Genomic DNA, 22,574 nt, shown 5'->3' with positions numbered 1-22,574 from the left:
GGTGGGGGGCCCACATATGCGGGTCCTCTCCAAGGTTTCTCATAGTCATCATTGTCGACGTCCCACTGGGGTGAGTTTTTCCTTGCCCTTATGTGGTTTGTCCAGCCCTTTGAGAGACTTGTGACTTGGAGGTGCTGATTCTCATTCCAGTCGCTTCACACTCGGCTGCGAACCGATCCAGTGAGAGCTGAAGATCCCGGTCAGATGAAGCCATCAGGACCACATCATCTGCAAAAAGCAGAGACCTAATCCTGCAGCCACCAAACCAGAACCCCTCAACGCCTTGACTGCGCCTAGAAATTCTGTCCATAAAAGTTATGAACAGAATGGGTGACAAAGGACAGCCTTGGCGGAGTCCAACCCTCACTGGAAATGTGTTCGACTTACCGCCGGCAATGCGGACCAAGTTCTGACACTGATCATACAGGGAGTGGACCGCCACAATCAGACAGTCCGATACCCCATACTCTCTGAGCACTCCCCACAGGACTTCCCGAGGGACATGGTCCAATGCCTTCTCCAAGTCCACAAAGCACATGTAGACTGGTTGGGCAAACTCCCATGCACCCTCAAGAACCCTGCCCAGAGTATAGAGCTGGTCCACAGTTCCACCACCAGGACGAAAACCACACTGTTCCCCCTGAATCCGAGGTTCGACTATCCGACGTAGCCTCCTCTTCATGGAAGCCCAGTTCACATTTCAAATAAAATTAAAGCTGCAAGCAGCAATGGACGGGACCGACTTTTGCTGGTGTTTCCTGCCTTTATCCATTCAACATACCTGCACATTACCTACCTTCCCTGCATCCTGGAGTCAAACTGGTGCCTCCTTCTTTCACCCAGTCAACTTATCTTTACCTGCACAGTACCTACCTTCTCTGTATCCTGGAGTCAAACTGGTGCCTCCTTCTTTCACCCAGTCAACTTATCTTTACCCGCACATTACCTACCTTCTCTGCATTGTGTGGTCACGCTGGTGCTTCCTGCTTTTCAGCGGCCATCTTGAGACAACAGCAGCGGAGCAGTTCTTTGAAGGCTCGTAAAATCAAAACCGGAGCAGTTAGAAAAACTCTTTGGTCAACTTTTAATCAGAAGGGTTCCATCTCTTTCCTGTGGTAGTTTGAAGCCGACACAACAAACGCGCTCAGAGGAGATAATGTTTGAAAAAAGGTGACAGGTTTTTACAAAACTTTTGTTTTGAAGGGGTAATTGCCAACTTCCTGTTGATTTGTGCTGAAGGATGTCAATTAATGAAATGTAGGTCTATGTGAGACCTACATAGATGTTTTTGTTTCATGTCTCTATGACATTCCTACCGGAAGTTACAAGCAGTTTTGTCTGTGTTTTTTCTTCCCAGGAGCAGTTTTGTCTGTTTTATTCCTAGGGGGCGCTAGAGCGCAATTTTGAGTTTTTTTTTTTTTATATTTGATCGCAATTTTCGCCAGTCCTGATGTGTGTGTCCAGTTTGGTGAGTTTTTAAGTATTTTAAGGGGGTTGAAATACTGCCCAATTAGGCAAAAATGACATTTTTTAGGAAACTTTTGTTTTGAAGGGGTTTTTGCCACCTTCCTGTTGATTTCTGCTGAAGGGTGTCAATGTATGAAATCTAGGTCTAAGTCAGACATACATAGAGGTTTTTGTTTCATGTCTCTACGACATTCTTAACAGAAGTTACAAGCAGTTTTGTCTGTGTTTTTTCCTAGGGGGCGCTAGAGCGCAATTTTGAGTTTTGGGGTTTATTTTTTTTAATTAGATGGCAATTTTCACCAGTCCTGATGTGTGTGTCCAGTTTGGTGAGTTTTGAAGTATTTTAAGGGGGTCGAAATACTGCCCAATTAGGCAAAAAATAAAATTTTTAGGAAACTTTTGTTTTGAAGGGGTTTTTGCCACCTTCCTGTTGATTTTTGCTGAAGGGTGTCAATGTATGAAATCTAGGTCCAAGTCAGACCTATATAGAGATTTTTGTTTCATGTCTCTACGGCATTCTTAACAGAAGTCACAAGCAGTTTTGTCTGTGTTTTTTCCTAGGGGGCGCTAGAGTGCAATTTTGAGTTTTTTATTTATTTATTTTTTTTCATTAGATGGCAATTTTCACCAGTCCTGATGTGTGTGTCCAGTTTGGTGAGTTTTGAAGCATTTTAAGGGGGTTGAAATATTGCCCATTTAGGCAAAAAATAAAATTTTTTAGGAAACTTTTGTTTGAAGGGGTTTTTGCCACCTTCCTGTTGATTTTTGCTGAAGGGTGTCAATGCATGAAATCTTGGTCTAAGTCAGACCTACATAGAGGTTTTTGTTTCATGTCTCTGCGACATTCTTAACAGAAGTTACAAGCAGTTTTGTCTGTGTTTTTTCCGAGGGGGCGCTAGAGTGCAATTTTGAGTTTTTTTTTATTTTTTATTAGATGGCAATTTTCGCCAGTCCTGATGTGTGTGTCAAGTTTGGTGAGTTTTGAAGTATTTTAAGGGGGTCGAAATACTGCCCAATTAGGCAAAAATTTATTTTTTTCAGGAAACTTTTGTTTTGAAGGGGTTTTTGCCACCTTCCTGTTGATTCTTGCTGACGGATGTCAATGTATGAAATCTAGGTCTAAGTCAGACCTACATAGAGGTTTTTGTTTCATGTCTCTACGACATTCTTAACAGAAGTTACAAGCAGTTTTGTCTGTGTTTTTTCCTAGGGGGCGCTAGAGAGCAATTTTGAGTTTTGTTTTTTTTCTGTATATTAGATGGCAATTTTCGCCAGTCCTGATGTGTGTGTCATATATGGTGGGTTTTGAAGCATGTAAAGGGGGTCAAATTACAACTGAAAGAGGCGGCGGAATAAGAAAGAATAATAAAACCTTAGAAATACAATAGGGTCCTCTGTCCCAAAGGGACATGCGGTCCCTAATTATTCCCCATCCTGCATGCTGCAAATGAATGCAGAACAAGTTAAAACCGTGTAATAGAAAGACTTCCTGCCTGGCGCAGAAAAGGAAAGTAATGTGCACCTTCAAAAAAGTCCCCTCAGTACCTTTGAAGTGCACAGCCAGACAATGATCAAGCGTTTTGGTTAACTGGCTGCAGGCTCCCAGAGCCTCAATGTCCTCCTCCTACATTGACTTCAATTATTATTCATCCCCCAACGCTGGGCTTTTTTAATATATCAAGCAGCTTAACGCTGTTTGATTTTGCTCAGATGACCTGCTTGCTGAAGCATTATTGCACCTGCTCGACGCTCCTGAGGTTCTTTTCCGGCTTGCAAAGTCAGCACAGGAATGTTTCATTTCAGCCGGCCGGTGGATGAGCCCTGCAAAATTACTTGCTGGTGCATCCTGGGTAAGGCGGCGGGGGAGACGAGTTGGCCGGCCCGGGCTGAGTCGGCGTGTACGGCGGAGGAGGGAGCAGCTCACAGTCGGAGGTGTACGGAGGTGGAGGACCTGTGGACGGGGAATACATTGTAGGCACTGTTATTATCGGAGCGAAAGCAGTAGGGAGAAGCAGATCTTTGCAGTATTTATAGGCACTATCATTACAGGTGCTAAAGTCAACATGGCTGAAAAGGAGTCGAAAGAAGAAGATATCTGCAGGATTTATAGTCAGTATTAGTACATGTAGAACAATCAACATGGTTGAAAAGGAGTAGAAAGAAGCAGATCTTATGCAGTATTTATAGGCACTATTATTACAGGTGCAAAATTCAACATGGCTGAAAAGGAGTCGAAAGAAGAAGATATCTGCAGTATTTATAGTCAGTATTAGTACATGCAGAACAATCAACGTGGTTGAAAAGGAGTAGAAAGAAGCAGACCTTATGCAGTATTTATAGACACTTATTGCAAGTGCAAAATTCAAAATGACAGAAAAGGAGGAGGAAGAAGCAGATGTTATGCAGTATTTATAGGCACTATTATTACAGGTGCAAAATTCAACATGGCTGAAAAGGAGTCGAAAGTAGAAGATATCTGCAGTATTTATAGTCAGTATTAGTACATGAACAATCAACATGGTTGAAAAGGAGTAGAAAGAAGCAGATCTTATGCAGTATTTATAGACACTTATTACAAATGCAAAATTCAAAATGACAGAAAAGGAGGAGGAAGAAGCAGATCTTACGCAGTATTTATAGGCACTATTATTACAGGTGCAAAATTCAACATGGCTGAAAAGGAGTCGAAAGAAGAAGATATCTGCAGTATTTATAGTCAGTATTAGTACATGAACAATCAACGTGGTTGAAAAGGAGTAGAAAGAAGCAGATCTTATGCAGTATTTATAGGCATATTTATTACAAAAAGTGAAAAATTACACATGGTCAAAAAGGAGTAGGAGGAAACCCATCTTACGCAGTAGTTATAGGTACTATTAATACACATGCAAAAATCAACATGGCCGAAAAGGAGTAGGAGGAAGCACAGCTTGTGCACTATTTATAAGCACTATTGATACACATGCAAAATTCGACATGGCTGAAAAGGAGTGGGAAGAAGCTCCACCTATGCGGTATTAACAGGCATATTTATTACACGTGAAAAATTGAACACGGCCGAAAAGGAGTAGGAAGAAGCCGATCTTATACAGCATTTACCAGTACTTCACTTCCTGGCCTCACGGTCACCAATTAATCAACGTTTTAGTAATTAACGCTTTATTTTAATTATATCAAATGAATGTGCTCATATAGAGAAAATAATAGAGATTATGTAACAATACATTTATAGTAAAACACATGTTTTTATCTAACAGATAAATGAAGAGGTTATGGGTTATTTCTATGTCCATTTTGGTACGTAACATAGTTCTAGTTACATCATGTCTGAAAAGGAGGAAGAAGAAGCAGAGTTTATTTAATCCCACCCCTTTTCTAGCAATTTCTAACATGTGTTTGTTCCTTGCCTGTGCTCAATTTGTCAAATGAAATAAGTAAACAAATAATCAACAATGTTCTTATTAACAAATATAAGTACCTTGTGATTTACATGGGCCTTTTTCGACAAGGTTCCTTTATTATTATTATTATTAGGGTTCATCTATTAGTCCATTTCTTTGTTCAATGCATGCCATAATTCCACGCTACATACTGACATGCTAATGGTTTTAAGTGTTATACATGCATACAAAAAGGCGTAAAAAATGTTTACATAAATAACAAATGTCAGTAAAAATAACAAATCTGCCAAAAAGAGCTGGTTTAGTGTAATTATTGCAGCAACTCTTCAGTTAGGTGGGGATATTCTGCCCCCTAGCGGCCAGCCTGAGCCACTACATGAGATTCACATTACACAGCACTTTGGTTTTATTCACTGAAACATCAAAGCAGAAGACAGGATGGATTAAAATGGGAAATGTTGCAGCAAAAAGCTCACGGTCCTTAAGTCACCTTTTTTATATCCAGTCGCTTCTACTTAAAATCTGAAATCATTGTGGAAATATGAGCTGATAGCTAGAAGCACTAACCCAATTACACGCACACGCACAGTCCTGTTAATCCCTTTAGAAAAACACGCAGTCCTGTCAGGCATGAAGATGACCCACGGAATAAAAAGTGATGAGTAAATATTAAAAAGGATGCAACAACAATCTACCTGCTAAGCGGGCGTGGTCTCCTTTCTCATTTCCACACAGACACAAAGCACGCAGGGAGCAGAGGGAGCGGGATTTATTTTTAGCATTTTTAAAGATCAGCTTTGTTGTTTCTGCACACTGACATCACATTTAACTTGATGCCAGTGGCAGGGGACATATTTGATACGCTTCATACATCACAGATGCAGACACAGGTCCAATGTGTCCTCGTTCTGTGTGCATGTAAAATGTCAACCATTAAAGGCCTACTGAAATGAGATGTTCTTATTCAAACGGGGACAGCAGCTCCATTCTGTGTCATACTTGATCATTTCGCGATATTGCCATATTTTTGCTTAAAGGATTTAGTAGAGAACATCAAAGACAAAGTTCGCAACTTTTGGTCGCAAATAAAAAAGCCTTGCCTGTACCGGAAGTAGCAGACGATGTGCGCGTGACGTCACAAGTTGTGGAGCTCCTCACATCTGAACATTGTTTACAATCATGGCCACTAGCAGCGAGAGCGATTCGGACTGAGAAATTAATGATTTCCCCATTAATTTGAGCGAGGATGAAAGATTCTAGGATGAGGAAAGTAAGAGTGAAGGACTCCATCCATCCATCTTCTTCCGCTTATCCGAGGTCGGGTCGCGGGGGCAACAACCTAAGCAGGGAAACCCAGACTTCCCTCTCCCCAGCCACTTTGTCTAGCTCTTCCCGGGGGATCCCGAGGCGTTCCCAGGCCAGCCGGGAGACATAGTCTTCCCAACGTGTCCTGGGTCTTCCCTGTGGCCTCCTACCGGTTGGACGTGCCCTAAACACCTCCGTAGGGAGGCGTTCGGGTGGCATCCTGACCAGATGCCCGAACCACCTCATCTGGCTCCTCTCCATGTGGAGGAGCAGCGGCTTTACTTTGAGTTCCTCCCGGATGGCAGAGCTTCTCACCCTATCTCTAAGGGAGAGACCCGCCACACGGCGGAGGAAACTCATTTGGGCCGCTTGTACCCGTGATCTTATCCTTTCGGTCATGACCCAAAGCTCATGACCATAGGTGAGGATGGGAACGTAGATCGATCGGTAAATTGAGAGCTTTGCCTTCCGGCTCAGCTCCTTCTTCACCACAACGGATCGATACAACGTCCGCATTACTGAAGACGCCGCACCGATCCGCCTGTCGATCTCACCATCCACTCTTCCCTCATCCGTGAACAAGACTCCCAGGTACTTGAACTCCTCCACTTGGGGCAGGGTCTCCTCCCCAACCCGGAGATGGCATTCCACCCTTTTCCGGGAAAGAACCATGGAATTGGACTTGGAGGTGCTGATTCTCATTCCGGTCGCTTCACACTCGGCTGCAAACCGATCCAGTGAGAGCTGAAGATCCTGGTCAGATGAAGCCATCAGGACCACATCATCTGCAAAAAGCAGAGACCTAATCCTGCAGCCACCAAACCAGAACCCCTCAACGCCTTGACTGCGCCTAGAAATTCTGTCCATAAAAGTGATGAACAGAATCGGTGACAAAGGACAGCCTTGGCGGAGTCCAACCCTCACTGGAAATGTGTTCGGCAATGCGGACCAAGTTCTGACACTGATCATACAGGGACTGGACCGCCACAATCAGACAGTCCGATACCCCATACTCTCTGAGCACTCCCCACAGGACTTCCCGAGGGACACGGTCGAATGCCTTCTCCAAGTCCAGGTCTCCGAGTGAAGGACTATTTAAAAAAAAAAAAAAAAAGACTATACAGTGGGAGCGATTCAGATGTTATTAGACAAATTTACTAGGATAATTCTGGAAAATCCCTTCTTTGCTTATTATGTTACCAGTGTTTTAGTGAGATGATAAGGTCCTAAGCAGGGGAGTGTGTGCTCACCTGGGCATCCCTGCGTCACAGTGTTGATGTAGGAGGTGCTGAACACGCCCACCCGGGCACCGTGTCCATTCTTCACACACATGCCCACGCACAGGAACAAGGCGGCTATGGCGCCCATCAGGAACACCACGCCGAACACGATCCCCGAGATGGCGGTGCCCCTGGAACACGCAAAACGCTCACATATGAGGGGAAGGGCTTTGAGATTTGTTGCCACGGTGACCGCGTCCGACATCACTCAGCAGCGTGAACGGCGTCGACACAAACGCCACGACACGCTCGCTGAGTGCGAGGATTCCAGTCGGACACCTCGGTGGAAGCCATAAAGCGGCTGTGCTGTAAGAAGTCAAAGGTCAGATGCTTGTGGTGGGCATCAATCGCCAGCGGCTTAGTTACGTAACACAAGGGGAGGGACTGACCTTTTTTTGCATGAAAGAAAGTTTTACGAAGGGCTGGGCGATATTTGGATATACTGGATGTATCGCAGGTTTGTCTCTGTGCGATATAGAAAATGACTATCGTGATATTGGAGTATACATTCTCACACAGTTGCTTTTACAAACCCCGTTTCCATATGAGTTGGGAAATTGTGTTAGATGTAAATATAAACAGAATACAATGATTTGCAAATCCTTTTCAACCCATATTCAGTTGAATATGCTACAAAGACAACATATTTGATGTTTAAACTTATAAACTTTATTTTTTTTTGCAAATAATAATTAACTTATAATTTCATGGCTGCAACACGTGCCAAAGTAGTTGGGAAAGGGCATGTTCACCACTGTGTTACATCACATTTTCTTTTAACAACACTCAATAAAGGTTTGGGAACTGAGGAAACTAATTTCAGATCCGGCTGAAATCCTATGTATTGAATGAATACAGAATCGTTTTGAATCGGAAAAATATCGTTTTTGAATCAAGAATCGTATCGAATTGAAAAAAATCTATATATTATCGAATCGCGACCCCAAGAATCGATATTGAACCGAATCGTGGGACACCCAAAGATTCACAGCCCTAGTTAATGCCATTATGTCTGTTGGCACCTTCTATGCCACTCACACTTTGAAGAAGGTTATTGTATTATTGTTATGGTTATTGCGACCAAAATGATCTTGGTTATCATTATTACCTCAGTGTTGTTGAATGTGCTCCAGTTTTTTGTTCGTTGTTGCTGTCTTGTTCGCATGGTAAAGAGTTTCATTTCGGTTTTTATGCTGAAATAAGTTTGTTGTTTTGTTGTCTTTTTTCTTTAAACAAAATTTGCTTCGAATATATCGGTGAAATAGATTTACCGCTCAGGCCTAGTTACAAGTTAGAAACGCTCCTTTTAGCTGCTTGACGCACAACGTATACACACGCAGGGAGTAAGTAAGATCGCCTAAATGTATTTTTAAAAAATGTATCCTAGAAAATACAAGCCCTGTTTCCATATGAGTTGGGAAATTGTGCTAAAAGTAAATATAAACGGAATACAATGCAAATTCTTTTCAACCCATATTCAGTTGAATATGCTACAAAGACAACATATTTGATGTTCAAACTCATAAACTTCTTTTTTATTTGCAAATAATAATTAACTTAGAATTTCATGGCTGCAACACGTGCCAAAGTAGTTGGGAAAGGGCATGTTCACCACTGTGTTACATCACCTTTTCTTTTAACAACACTCAATAAACGTTTGGGAACTGAGGAAACTAATTGTTGAAGCTTTGAAAGTGGAATTCTTTCCCATTCTTGTTTTATGTAGAGCTTCAGTCGTTTAACAGTCCTGGGTGTCTGCTATCGTATTTAACGCTTCATAATGCGCCACCCATTTTCGATGGGAGACAGGTCTGGACTGCAGGCGGGCCAAGAAAGTACCTGCACTCTTTTTTTACAAAGCCACGCTGTTGTAACACTTGTCTTGCTGAAATAAGCAGGGGCGTCCATGATTATGTTGCTTGGATGACAACATATGTTGCTCCAAAACCTGTATGTACCTTTCAGCATTAATGGTGCCTTCACAGATGTGTAAGTTACCCATGCCTTGGGCACTAATGCAACCCCATACCATCACAGATGCTGGCTTTTGAACTTTGCGACTATAACAATCCGAATGGTTATTTTCCTCTTTGTTTTGGAGGACACCACGTCCTCTGTTTACAAATATAATTTGAAATGTAGAAACTTGCAATATATCAAGCGACTTATGTGTGAAATTATTAATACATTACCTTGAAATATCAAATATTATTATTTAGCTCATTTACGTAAGAGACTAGACGTATAGATTTCATGGGATTTATGGACTAGGAGTGACAGATTGTTTGGTAAAGTTATAGCATGTTCTATAGTTCAGTGGTTCTCAACCTTTTTTCAGTGATGTACCCCCTGTGAACATTTATTTAATTCAAGTACCCCCTAATCAGAGCAAAGCATTTTGGGTTGAAAAAAAGAGATAAAGAAGTAAAATACAGCACTATGTCATCAGTTTCTGATTATTAAATTGTATAACAGTGCAAAATATGGCTCATTTGTAGTGGTCTTTCTTGAAATATTTGGAAAAAAGATATAAAAATAACTGAAAACTTGTTGAAAAATAAACATGTTATTCAATTATAAATAAAGTAGGGCTGGGCAACGATTAAAATATTTAATCAAAGTTAATCGCACTATTTCTCCGATTAATCGCGATTAACTGCATTGTATACACAAAGCCCAATAATGAATTCAAAAGTAGTGTGTAGTGCACCTTTATTGGAATATTCTCCCACATGAACAAAAGCGCCAAAACATTTGTTGTGCAAACACAATTTAAATCAGTCCTTGTTAAACAGTAGCAGTTAAATAGCATATTTGATGAAAATCAACTCCAAAAATGTAAATACAAACATTTAAGCTTATTGCCACTGCCAGGGTATTTAAGTTATCCTGTTTGTTATGGAAAATAAATATAATCTACATACAAATCTCTGAGCCACAATCATAACATCTGAACAGGCAATTTCTGAGGTAACAGCAGAAACATTTTTTTGATCAGGGATCTTATGTTTAAAAAACCTATATTATAGGTAGTGGGCTGTTTTAGGGAATTTTGGATCAAATTATCCGTAGTAGCAATATTAATAATGTTATGTTTATTCTGCGTAGTGCACTTAAAATAATTATGACCATATCGAGGAATTGATATGATGGGAATTTTCCGATTGTTTGCTTGGTGCTTTGATAAACTGAAGGCATCATATACATGGTACTATATTGTGATGTTATGAGCCAGGGAAAAAAAGAACTACCCTACCCAGCATGCAACAGGAGTGACGAGCATGGTTGTGTCGCCATGACGACATCTTGTATGTTGTGATATGCACGCTCTGAAAGCAAACGTTAAGAAGTCAGCCAACACTCCTGGTCTGCATTATTCATAAATAGACAGACAACACATATACTCCGCTGCTTCACAGGCCGCTGGATGTAGCCGGCAAAGTATTCCCATGCTAGCTAGCCGCTCTAGCAAGCACGCCTCATTCAGTCCAAAACGGCCCGATCTATCCACATCCAGAATTGTCTGGCGGTCGTAAGTGATCCCGGAGTGACCACGCTGTAAGCCAGCCATGACATTTGCAGAATTGTCCGGTATTTTTGCCAAATGTTCCATCTTTACCAAGAGCCCCTCGAAGCCGGGCGACGCCATCTTGTTAGAAAAGGCGTTAACAAAATAAAAGCATGTAAATAACATACGCAAATGTGCGATAAAATAATTGCCGGCGTTAATAGATTGATGAGTTAACTCGTAATTAACGCATTAATTTGTCCACCCCTACAAATAAAGATTTCAACACATAGAAGTAATCATCAACTTAAAGTGTCCTCTTTGGGGATTGTAATAGAGATCCATCAACTTCATTCTAAACATTTCTTCAGAAAAAAAGAATTATGGAACATGTCCACAAAAAATCTAGCTGTCAACACTGAATATTGCATTGTTGAATTTTTTTTCACAGTTTATGAACTTACATTCATATTTTGTTGAAGTATTATTCATTAAATATATTTATAAAGGATTTTAGAATTGTTGCTATTTTTTAGAATATTTTTTTAAATATCTCGCGTACCCCTTGGCATACCTTCAAGTACCCCCGTTTGAGAACCACTGCTATATGTTATAGTTATTTGAATGACTCTTACCATAATATGTTAGGTTAACATAGCAGTTGCTTATTTATGCCTCATATAACCTACACCAGGGGTGCCCACACTTTTTCTGCAGGCGAGCTACTTTTCAATTGACCAACTCGAGGGGATCTACCTCATTTATATATATCATTTATATTTATTTATTTATGAAAGAGATATTTTTGTAAACAAGTTAAATGTGTTTAATGATAATACAAGCATGTGTAACACATATAGATGTCTTTCTTTCACGAAGACAAGAATATAAGTTGGTGTATTACCTGATTCTGATGACTTGCATTGATTGGAATCAGACAGTAATGATGATAACGCCCACATTTTCAAATGGAGGAGAAAAAAAGTTGTCCTTTCTGTACAATACCACATGAAAGTGGTTGGTTTTTGGCATCTAATTCATCCAGCTTCCATACACTTTACAAGAAAAACATTGGCGGCAAATTCCGTAGCTTGCTTGATTGACATTCACGGCACCCGAGGGTCTTGTGAGATGACGCTGGCTGCTGCCAGTTCATTATTATGAAAAAATGACAGAGAGGAAGGCGAGAAACACTTTTTATTTCAACAGACTTTCGCGCCGTCCCTTCTGTCAAAACTCTAAAGGCCGACTGCACATTTCCTATCTTCACAATAAAAGCCCTGCTTCATGCTGCCTGCGCTAACTAAATATGAGTCTCAGAAAGCTGGCGTGCACATCACTTGTGCACGCCAGTTTTCTGAGGGATCGCTTGTGCACGCCAGTTTTCCGAGACTCTGTATTTAGTTAGCGCAGGCAGCATGAAGCAGGGCTTTTATTGTGAAGATAGGAAATGTGCAGTCGGCCTTTAGAGTTTTGACGGAAGGTACGGCGCGAGAGTCTGTTGAAATAAAAAGTGTTTCTCGCCTTCCTCTCGGTCATATTTTCATAATAATGATCTTGCAGCAGCCAGCGTCATCTCACAAGACCCTCGGGTGCCGTGAATGTCATTTAAGTGACGTCTTGGTGAAGATTGATGATCACTCATTTTTAGGTCTATTTTTTTTAAAAGCCTGGCTGGAGATCGACTGACACACCCCCCGCGGTCGACTGGTAGCTCGCGATCGACGTAATGGGCACCCCTGACCTACACTTACTCAGCCTGTTCACTATTCATTATTTATTTTAAATTGCCTTTCAAATGTCTATTCTTGGTGTTGGGTTTTATCAAATACATTTCCCCAGTGCGACTCTTACATGTTTTTTTCCTTCTTTTTTATGCATTTTCGGCAGCTGCGACTTATACTCCGGAAAATACGGTATATCCATATATCGCCGGCCCCTAACCATCTTGGTTTTCCAGTGCTTCGTTTTGTTATTTTCGCATGAAACAAAGTTTTACGCTCCATAAAAAAGCAGATGGTAGCTTGGCGTTAAACTCACGAAAGGACGTCTCCCACGTAGGCGTAGTAGGAGCAGCAGAACGGCGGCGAGCCTTCACAGCAGTACTCCAGGCAGCCATGACACCTGGCCTCGCTGACACCTGCAACACACACCTTTTAGATTCAATGGGAAATGGGTGTTATACTTGATGTATATCCCATCAGGAGCAAGGGTGAAGTGTCTTGCTCAAGGACACAACGGACGTGAGGAGGTTGGTAGAAGGTGGGGATCGAACCAGGAACCCTCAGGTTGCTGGCACGGTCCCTCTCCCAACCAAGCGACGCCTATTTGAGAAGTACTTAACAGTACTTTTATTTAGGTTCAATTGTTGGCTAGCCACCTCTGTTAAGTACATGCAACTGAGGCCATGTCTACAGAATAATTATTTAGCCTAAGCCCCGTTTCAGCCACACTAAACCAGCGTTTAAGGTCCCCCTCCTCATGTACTTCTTGAATCTCCGGCTCTTAGCTTTGTATGGAATCATTGATCGTTTACTAACTTAGTTCGGAGAGGAAGTGACGCCAGAAAGAAAGCAAAGTTTCATAATAAAGCGGTTAAGTAACTCGGAGCTAGCCACTGAAATCTGGAGGCGAGTCATTCAGACATACTCGTGTTTCTCCTTCCTCTACATCAGGGATGTCCAAAGTGCGGCCCGGGGGCCAATTGTGGCCCGCAGCTAATTGTTTACCGGCCCGCCACACATTCTGGAAATGCTATTGCAAAAATAAAAAAGAATATTAAAAATATTGGAATCAGGTGAAATCTATCGAGAAAAAGTTGCAATGTTGACACAAAGCTGCCATAAAGGCAGTTTTTTTTTCTTTTGTCTTTATTTTACCATGTAAAAAACATCTTTAACATGAATAAGTATTTGGTCAACCATTCAAAGCTCTCACTGATGAAAGAAGGTTTTGGCTCAAAATCTCAGGATACATGGCCCCATTCATTCTTTCCTTAACACGGATCAATCGTCCTGTCCCCTTAGCAGAAAAACAGCCCCAAAGCATGATGTTTCCACCCCCATGCTTCACAGTAGGTATGGTTTTCTTGGGATGCAACTCAGTATTCTTTTTCCTCCAAACACGACCAGTTGAGTTTATACCAAAAAGTTCTATTTTGGTATCATCTGACCACATGACATTCTCCCAATCCTCTGCTGTATCATCCATGTGCTCTCTGGTAAACTTCAGAAAGGCCTGGACATGCACTGGCTTAAGCAGGGGGACACATCTGGCAATGCAGGACTTGATTCCCTTTTGGCGTAGTGTTACTGATGGTAACCTTTGTTACTTTGGGCCCAGCTCTCTGCAGGTCATTCACCAGGTCCCCCCGTGTGCTTCTGAGATTTTTGCTCACCGTTCTCATGATCATTTTGACCCCACGGGATGAGATCTTGCGTGGAGCCCCAGATCAAGGGAGATTATCAGTGGTCTTGTATGTCTTCCATTTTCTGATAATTCCTCCCACAGTAGATTTTTTCACACCAAGCTGCTTGTCTATTGTAGATTCACTCTTCCCAGTCTGGTGCAGGTCTACAATTATTTTCCTGGTGTCCTTTGACGGCTCTTTGGTCTTGGCCATAGTGGAGTTTGGAGTCTGACTGTTTGAGGCTGTGGACAGGTGTCTTTTATACAGATAACAAGTTCAAACAAGTGTCATTAATACAGGTAACGAGTGGAGGACAGAAGAGCTTCTTAAAGAAGAAGTTACAGGTCTGTGAGAGCCAGAGATCTTCCTTGTTTGAAGGGACCAAATACTTGTTTTTCACCATAATTTACAAATAAATTCTTTAAAATTCCTACAATGTGAATTCCTGGATTTTTTTTCACATTCTGTCTCCCACAGTTGAAGTGTACCTATGATGAAAATTGCAGACCTCTGTCATCATTTTAAGTGGGAGAACTTGCACAATCGCTGGCTGACTAAATACATTTTTGCCCCACTGTATTCTCACTAAAACACTAGTAACACAATAAGCAGATAAGAGATTTTCCAGAATTATCCTAATAAATTTGTCTTATATCATCTGAATCGCTCCCACTGTATAGTCTATTTTTTGTTTTTTTTGTAGTCATTCACTCTCACTTTCCTCATCCACGAACTTTCATCCTCGCTCAAATTAATGGGGAAATCGTCGCTTTCTCGGTCCGAATCGCTCTCGCTGCTGGTGGCCATGATTGTAAACAATGTGATGAGCTCCACAACCCATGACGTCACGCGCACATCGTCTGCTACTTCCGGTACAGCGGACATTTTAGCTCAGAGCCACTTACGGCTAAAAGTCGTCTCTTTTCATCGCATAATTACACAGAATTTTGGACATCTGTGTTGCTGAATCTTTTGCAGTTTGTTCAATTAATAATGGAGACTATAAAGAAGAATGCTGTTGGTGGAAAGCGGTGTATTGCAGCTGCCTTTAGCACCGAGACACAGTCTGTGTTTCTTTGTTTCTTGTGAAGCTTTAGCGGACATGTTTCTCTACCACATGTCAACCAGCAAGTTTTTGGATGAGAAAACTGTGATATTAAGTCGGCTCCTACCGGAGACTTGTGCGGAGTTAGCGTCCTCCTACAGCAGCTGTGATCTTGGCTCCTCCATTGGCTTCTACTCAGAGACACTGGCGGTCACCACAGCCCTCCGACTTTCAGGTATGACTTTATAATCTCACTAAAACACTATTAACACAATAAGCAGGTAAGGGATTTTCCAGAATTAACCTGGTAAATGTGTCTAATGACACATTTACCAGGTTAATTCTGGAAAATCCCTTACCTGAATCGGGGCTTCACGGTGGCAGAGGCCTCACAATACGAAGGTCCTGCAGTCCTGGGTTCAAATCCAGGCTCGGGATCTTTCTGTGTGGAGTTTGCATGTTCTCCCCCGTGAATGTGTGGGTTCCCTACGGGTACTGCGGCTTCCTCCCACTTCCAAAGATTGGCAACACTAAATGGGCCCTAGTGTGTGAATGTGAGTGTGAATGTTGTCTGTCTATCTGTGTTGGCCCTGCGATGAGATGGCGACTTGTCCAGGGTGTACCCCGCCTTCCGACCAATTGTAGCTGAGATAGGCGCCGGCGACCCCAAAAGGGAATAAGCGGTAGAAAATGGGTGGATGGATGGACATCTGAATCGCTCCCACTGCCGTCACCTTTTTTTTCTTTAGTGCTTCACTCTAACTTTCCTCATCCACGAATCTTTCATCCTCGCTCAAATTAATGGGGAAATCGTCGCTTTCTCGGTCTGAAATGCTCTTGCTGTAGGTGGCCATGATTGTAAACAATGTTCAGATGTGAGGAGCTCCACAACCCGTGACGTCACGCGCACATCGTCTGCTACTTCCGGTACAGGCTTTTTTATTAGCGACCAAAAGTTGCGAACTTTATCGTGGTTGTTCTCTACTTAATCCTTTCAGCAAAAATATGGCAATATCGCGAAATGATGAAGTAGGACACATAGAATGGACCTGCTATCCCCTTTTAAATAAGAACATCTCATTTCAGTAGGCCTTTAGTCAATTCATGGTAATTCATGAGTTCAATTGGAGGTAGAAAACAAATAGATTTAAAGTTGTCTTTAAAGTGAAGCTTGATGGAAGATGACTTTTTCATTTCCATGTGAATGCCAGCAGGAGGTCCTGTCAGCAGGCTTCTTCCTGGGTGGTCCTCGGAGGTCCTGGCTCATGTCTGTCCTCACACTACAGACAAGCCCTCCACCCCCACCATTAAGAACATTCAGACGCACAAAACATAAACCTTACCAGAGAACAAACTAAACAGCAAGGAGTTAGTCAGTAGTTCCCATCTCCAAGGTTCCTCCATGATGACCCTGCTTCCTTCTCCTTCTCTCTCTGGATCACAGCGGCACTAAAGCGTTGGAGCGATCACATAATGGGGTCATTTGGTAACATTGACCCTAGCAATAGTCTCACAACAACCGAAGAAAGGACAAAGTTGTCGTTTGTCCTCAAAAATTGGAGTTCCGTTTGTTCCCGCCACGTGTGAGCGCCTCCTCTCAAGTGTCCTTAGAAGTTGTCACACACCTCACACCGCCGCCAGGACACACATCAAGTCGGCTGAGGCGTCGAACAACAACGTCCGGCGGACGTTTTCAAAATAAAAGCATTATTTTTTTTATCTGATGTCTTTTTGTGAAGAAATATAGGAAATGTAAATATATCCATCCATCAATTTTCTACCACTTATTCCCTTTGGGTCCGTGAGGGGGGGCGGGGGGGGCGCCAATGCCTATCTCAGCTACAATCGGCGGAAGGCGGTGTACACCCTGGAATAGTCACCACCCTATCAAGATAAAAATATAACATAACTGAAAATAAATATAATGTAAATAAGATATAAAAAGTATATAATACAACAAGAAGTACAATAAGATATTTACAGTTTTGTTTTGATTTCATTGATTTAAGGTCAAACAAAATAAAACAATCAAAACAACATAACTTAAAAAAAAGAATGAAAAGGAGCAGAAAGATGTATAAACTTATAGTATCTCCTACTCACACAGTTACATTTGTTGTTCAACTCAGAAGACTATTAAAGCAATATTTATGTTTTATAACGTTCAACAAACATAAAAACAATAATTAAACCTCTCATATAATTTAATTATTGTGAGATATATATACATGCATATATATATATATATATACATATATATGTATATATATATTCATATACATATATATATATACATACATATATATGTATATATATATATAGACTATTAAAGCAATGTTTATATTTTATAACATTCAACAAACCTAAACAAACATAAAAACAATAATTAAACCTAATCCATCCATCCATTTCCTACCACTTGTCCCTTTTGGGGTCGCGGGGGTGGGGGGTGGGGGTGCTGGAGCCTATCTCAGCTGCATTCGGGGTAACCAAAACATATAATCACACACATATATATATATATATATATATATATATATATATATATATATATAGACATATATTTGTGTGTGTGTGTATATATATATATGTATATATATATATATATATTATATATATATATATATATATATATATACACACACACACACATAAATATATGTCTATATATATATATATATATATATATATATATATATTTAATAAGGAAACTAACCAGCACCCATGATTGAAATGCTTCTTTCCATTGTCATTGTCAGAAATCTGAATGTATTAAAAATATCAGTTCCTTTTATAACAATAAAACTGACACACGTAATAAATACAAAGTATAACCAATAATCTAGGCATTTAGGCATTTATTGCAGAGAAAAACATTTCCGCTGTATATTATTTGCTTTGTAATTAGCAAGTAGGAGTGGGCAACACTGTAAATATTTATAATGTACCCCAAAGCCAACTTTGACTTTAATTTCACATTATACATTTTTTTTCCACACTTGTCAATTTATTTTTTATACTTTACTGCACTTTTTAACACAAAATTGATTTTTAGGAAGATGTTTACAGTATTGTTTCATATTAATGTCATTCATGAATTGACATTTACATTTCCTTCATCATGTAAAACAGTGAAGCTGCAGTGGGGGAGCATAAGAAGACTTTTCAAACCAAAAATGTTCTCTATCGACCCTGAAAAAAAATGGAAATAAACCGCGAAAATCTGACTTTTAGCAGCGACTGGACATCAAAGTATGAACGTGTGCAATGTTTGATGTAGATGTTGTTTAATTTCTAGATGCTTAAACGTCTGTACTTTATTGTGTGACTGAATTAACACTAAACCTCCTATTTTATTGATGTCAAATACACAATGGACATTCTACTTCTGTAATGTTCATGTTTATATTTTCAGTCTCGCAAACCTAAATGAAGGAAGATGTGTAAAGGATTTTAACTGATGAGGAAAAAGACTTCAAAAGAAGGAACATCAATCCTCAGCAAAACTTCTGGGGTTTCTCTTTCTTTATGCTGTTAACTATCTGTCAAGCTGCACATGCTACAAACAAGTAGCGAGGGCAGAATATTTAATTCATCAATTGAACGCCAATGTGTTTACTTTGCAATTAAGTAAACATAGTCTCAAAGGAATATAACCTGCAAACATCCACATTTTGATGTCCGGCCCCTGAACTCTTGGGTTCTTGAAGCAACAAAATAATGCAATCAATCCATTTTACTACACACAACTGTTGAGCAAAATAGTGTCAGTGGTGCAAATATAACGAAACAAAACCTTTTTAAATGTTATTTAGTACTATAAGAATCTCATTCAATTTCTTCGGCTTTTGCCCCCAAAGCTCTTTTTTGAGCACAAACCTGTTGTTTTGAAACCGTATAAAATTATAAATAAACATGTAACAACATCCACAATGTAACATATAAACAACACAACATAACACACAAATATTTCTGAGAATAGAAGAGAACTTAAAAATTTAGTGTTGAGTTGATATTGCATCTACCCTCAGTATCGATACTATCTGCTCAGCCCTCTTCGAACCAAGGTCTTCCACGCCCTTCACATCGTTTTATTACAGTTTGGAAGGAGTCATATTGACTACTGGCTGCATCAACAGTTTCACTCTTTTTATGCTAAAGTGGTTTGAGAACTCTCGTTGTGAGTCACCATCCTCCCACCCTCTTTGAATGTTTCATACCTCCTACTTCCACCTGAGTAAAATCCTGACCGCATGACTTTACCTTCAGTCAACTTAGAGTGAAAAGCTGTTTGACAAACAGGAAGTGACATGTGAAGCTCAAAGGACGCACATCTTCAAGCTGAGATATGGTCGACGGTGTACCCCAGGGGTCAATCTTAGGACCAAAAATGTTCAACCCATACATGAATGACATCACCAACAATCTGTATTATCGAATAAGCTATCAATTTTTTTTTATAAGCAACCTGGTAAGCTACAGATGTCAAACTTTGGCCCCACCACTGCAATACACCACAATATGCAATAATAAAGTTCTTTATCTTTTCTCAATAAATGTATTCCTTCTTTCTATTTCGACAGAAAACAATACATGAACTGCATGCAGTTGCGTACCTTTTAAACTTTAATAATATCTAATAATGCATGAAATATTATACTATCATATATTCCCCCAAAAATGGGGGGTTAAAATTAAAAAAATACTTAAATAACTGTTTAACTTATGATTTTAAAGCAAATGATCTGTTAACATGTACACTGTAAAAATGGTGTTGTGGGGAAAAAACTGGCAGTCGGCAGAATTTTAGCGTAAAAAAAAAAAGAGCATTAGATCAGTTTTAGATCATGGGGTGTCATTTTAGCTCAGGACCCGCATGAAGGAAATTCTAAAACCACGCGGGCCGGACTGGTAAAATCTTGGCATCAAAACTTTTAAATGAAGACATTTTCAGATAGTTTTCTTTGTTTTACTTTGGCCAAAATTGAAAACAATCACATTCTGAAAATGTTCACATTACAAAAAATCCTCTTGGCAAAACACTTCAAGTCAGTTGAAAATTCTGAGGAACAAAATTGGTAAAGTTTCAAAAACACCATGAAGAACACAATCGACGTAGACTTTGTTTCAGTGTTTTTACAAAGTCATTCAACTTTAAGCATGTCCTGTTTAGGTTTCTAATGTTAGCAGTTCACTATAAAAAATGTTTGGAAAAGCAATGGAGTGTTTCCTCAAACACCCTCGTTTGTGAAATTCGCAACTGCCACGACACATTCATTTATCATCATTCAAATATTACAATTATAATAGGAGCAAAACAATTATTAAAATGACACAGTAGCCGAAATCAAGGTAACATAACTACAAACTTAACGAATGTGAACATTGTGGATTTTAGCATAAAATAAAATAGAACGGACGCAACAAATATGACGTGTAAGCACATATTAACATTGCTGTATGTATACTTATGACCCAGCACATTTGCTCACATTTTCAGTAGAGCCATAATAAATTCATAAAAGAAGCAAACTTCATGATTTTTTTTTGTGACTAACACATGAATGTGCTCCAATCAAAAAATAAGAGTTTTAGAAATTATTGGAAACTCAAGACAGCCATGACATTATGTTCTTTATAAGTGGATGTAAATGTTTGACGAGAATAGTGCTCGATACCGTGGTAGAGCGCAATATGTAGGTGTGGGAAAAATCACAAGACTACTTCATCTCTACAGAACTGTTTCATGAGGGGTTCCCTCAATCCTCTCCCAGCAAGGACACTAACACATCCGACACGTACGTAGGATTAACCGAAGGAGTCTTCAAAACAAGATGGAATAATCACAACGCCTCCTTTAGAAACCAGACTTTGCGGAATTCTACAGAGCTCAGCAAACACATTTGGAACCTCAAAGCCAATAATGTTGAATATTCAATAACATGGCAAATTCTTGCATCCAGCACACCTTACAACAGTGGTAATAAAAGATGCAACCTATGCTTGAAAGAGAAACTGTTTATTATATATCATCCAGACCTGTCATCCCTCAACAAGTGCAGCGAAATCATTTCAACATGCCGCCACAGACGGAAAAACCTCCTAGGTAACACATGAGCCAATCACCACGCCCCTACGCCTGCCTGTACCCCCCCACTCTGTGCCCTTTATAAACCATTGTATGTGAATGCTTCCATTAAAATCTCCTGATGATTGAGGGAACCCCTCATGAAACAGTTCTGTAGAGACGAAGTAGTCTTGTGATTTTTCCCACACCTACATATACATACATATATATATATATATATATATATATATATATATATATATATATATATATATATATATATATATAGGCAAATTCATTTACCCCCCCTGGTCAAAACCTTCAATTTGCAGTCACAGACAACAGTTTTAAAAGTTCTCTCCTCTAAGTTTTTTGCACAGAATGACAAAGTCTGAAAATCCACCACGCAAGGAAGCCATTGAGATGAAGGATAATTTAGCTCTGCCACCCACATGGAGCAGCAATGATTCCAAATGTCTTCCAGATGTTTCTTGCCAGCTGCAATGATGCTGCAGGCATGAAAAGCAGGTAAAAAAAGTAAGCTCGTTATTTATTTTCTTTGCCACACTCAAGAGTCAGAAAATGTGCTGAAGCATTTGAATATGATGCGTCCGTCTAATCTGCTTTCTAATTGTTCACAATTACAGGAAAACCAGCCCGGGCAGTGGGGACGCCGCATGCAAGGTCATTTTTGGCGGCGGGATCGCGTGCGTGTGACAAAAGAGGAGACAATACTCGCATGAGTCACCGTGATATTTTATTCATGAACCTAGGACCATATTTATATATATATATAAAACACTGTATAAATACTCTTTATATTCTACTTCCTTCTGTGATCTTAAAAACAAATAAAAAATAATATTAAAAGAGGCCACATGATTACACATAACAGGCTGTACAAAAATAAATAATGTTGGGATATTCTGTACAAAAGAGACAACTGGGAAAAAAAAAACAAGATGCCTTCGCAGAAGGCAGGAGAGACTTACTTATGAAGTAGTAGCAGGAGACAAGTCCCTCTTTAGGTCTCCACACACTCTCTCTCTCTCTCACACACACACACACACACACACACACACACACACACAC

General features: G+C 40.2%; 2 protein-coding genes across 2 annotated transcripts in view; both read right to left on the bottom strand.

Annotated features, from left to right (window-relative positions):
* Nucleotides 1–1,082: 1,082 nt before the first annotated feature.
* On the bottom strand, nucleotides 1,083–17,058 carry cyyr1 (cysteine/tyrosine-rich 1). Its single transcript, XM_061889073.1, has 4 exons — nucleotides 16,759–17,058; nucleotides 13,002–13,101; nucleotides 7,424–7,584; nucleotides 1,083–3,418 (listed from the first exon to the last, which is right to left on the bottom strand). The coding sequence occupies exons 1-4, from the start codon at nucleotides 16,817–16,819 to the stop codon at nucleotides 3,297–3,299; spliced, it is 444 nt and encodes a 147-aa protein (XP_061745057.1). The 5' UTR covers nucleotides 16,820–17,058; the 3' UTR covers nucleotides 1,083–3,296.
* Nucleotides 17,059–22,217: 5,159 nt separating this feature from the next.
* adamts1 (ADAM metallopeptidase with thrombospondin type 1 motif, 1) overlaps nucleotides 22,218–22,574 on the bottom strand; it is a 7,467-nt gene continuing 7,110 nt past the window's right edge. The window contains exon 8 of the mRNA XM_061889095.1: nucleotides 22,218–22,574. This exon is cut by the window's right edge and continues 1,245 nt beyond it. The gene's annotated coding sequence lies outside the window, so the exon portion shown is untranslated.

This window comes from Nerophis ophidion, linkage group LG27 (assembly GCF_033978795.1).
Source record: "Nerophis ophidion isolate RoL-2023_Sa linkage group LG27, RoL_Noph_v1.0, whole genome shotgun sequence".
Classification (NCBI taxonomy): domain Eukaryota; kingdom Metazoa; phylum Chordata; class Actinopteri; order Syngnathiformes; family Syngnathidae; genus Nerophis; species Nerophis ophidion.
Note: the sequence above shows the minus strand (reverse complement) of the source record. Positions and strands in the feature narration are given on the sequence as shown.